The 1,566-nt window shown below is 66.0% G+C and overlaps 1 protein-coding gene across 1 annotated transcript in view; it reads left to right on the plus strand.

Annotated features, from left to right (window-relative positions):
* Nucleotides 1-8: 8 nt before the first annotated feature.
* Nucleotides 9-1,566, plus strand: part of SRPX2 (sushi-repeat containing protein, X-linked 2) — a gene marked incomplete at its 5' end in the record, with an annotated part of 4,531 nt that continues 2,973 nt past the window's right edge. The window contains 1 exon segment of the mRNA XM_009696136.1: nucleotides 9-69. Within this exon segment, the coding sequence (XP_009694438.1) occupies nucleotides 9-69 (61 nt within the window).

A 1,566-nucleotide genomic window follows, 5' to 3' on the forward strand; every position in this document is an offset into this window, starting at 1 on the left:
TGGCCCAGGAGACGGCCCCTGTCTTGCTGGTTGTCCTCGCCAGGCTGGTGTCATCCACGTGGCACGAAGGTGAGTGCTGGGGTGTGCGGGGGGGAGGAAGGGAGGGGTGACCTGGTACAGCGATGGTGGGGAGAGCGTCGGTGCCTCTGGGATATGGGGTGCCTGCGGGGTGTGCTGTGGGGTACGGGGAGGAGCGGAGGGGGTGCTGGGAGGTATCCAGAGAGAAGCAAGCAGAAAAGCAGCCTCTCCGTCAGCCGGCGGGAAGGCAGCTTTCCTGCTGCCTCCCTACTCCCGTGGGGGCCATCGCCCGGCAGATGTTTGCCTGGATGGAGCACTCGGTCCCAAACCTCGCCTGCAGCCAGGCAGCCAAGTCAAGGATCAAAAGCTCTTGACCTATTTGGGGGGGTTTCCCCCTTCCTTGCTCCCCTTGCCATCCCCTTGCCACGCTGCCAGCATGGCTGGCTGGGCATGCTCCTACCTGGTGCAGCCGGGGCTGTGAGCTAGCCCCAGGTGAGAAGGAAAAGGCAGCGCCTACACAAAAAGAGAACATTGCAATTAAATGGCACATCTGCTTGTGGGGACACCGTGCACTCCATCCCCGGGGACCCCAGCGGGGGGTTCGGCAACCTCCCCGGGAAGCAGCCCTGCTCACCGGGTCACCGACACATCCCCACCGCGACCCCACGGATGCCAGCCCTGCACTCGCTCCGGGCTCCTCCGCTCCCCAAGGCAGCCGAGGTAGCGTGGGAAGGGCGTCGGGATAAAAGGCTTGTGGAAACGAGTGGGCGACTTAAAGAAGCTTGTGGGAAGCAGTGGGGAGTCGCTCTGTAGTAAAGTTCATGTCAGGAAGATTTGTAATGGAGTTTCCTCCCCGTGACGACGGGGCTGCTGCTTGGCTTGACCTCGGCGGATATCCCCTTCCCAAAACCCAGAGCAGCAGGAAGGGGAGATGGGTGCAGCCCCAGCAGGGCTACTGCTTCCCCCGGGGTCCCTTCCCAGGCTGAGCATCCCCAGAGCAGGGAGTGCGGTGGGGTGGGCTGGCGGCGAGGAGGGGGCAGCGCTGGCGGGGGCCAGCAGAAACACTGCGGAAACGTGAGCTCAGTGCTGGGGAATGCCGCGGCCGGCCGAGGCGCCGGGGGCTGAGGGGCCGTGGGGAAGGATGCCAGCCCTCTCCCCCTGCCCGGCTCCCTCCCTGCCCGCCGCTCCCTTGATCCTGGGGCAGGCCAGAGGGTGGCCCGCAAGGATGGCGCAAAGCTGTCCTCCCCCCATCCATAGGGCCAGGGGCCCCTCTGCACAGCATGGATGGCGTGGGGCCAGCAGCTCTGGCCAAGCCCCTCCAGCACCATCCCTCCAGCAGCTTCATCCTTCTGTGGCGCGCAAGCGAGGGGCTGCATCCCCACCAGCCCCCCGGCCGGGCAGCATGCCTCTCCTCCCTTGCCTTGGCCAGGGGATTCCACTGGGATGAGCAGGAGAGGGCAGCTTTCTTCCCTCCCTTGGGATGCCCGGTGGCAGGGATGGTGCCACGGGAGCGGGTGGAAGGACTTCCCAGCAGCGCCAAGCCGGGGG

Source organism: Cariama cristata, unplaced genomic scaffold, assembly GCF_000690535.1.
Source record: "Cariama cristata isolate BGI_N322 unplaced genomic scaffold, ASM69053v1 scaffold21972, whole genome shotgun sequence".
NCBI lineage: Eukaryota > Metazoa > Chordata > Aves > Cariamiformes > Cariamidae > Cariama > Cariama cristata.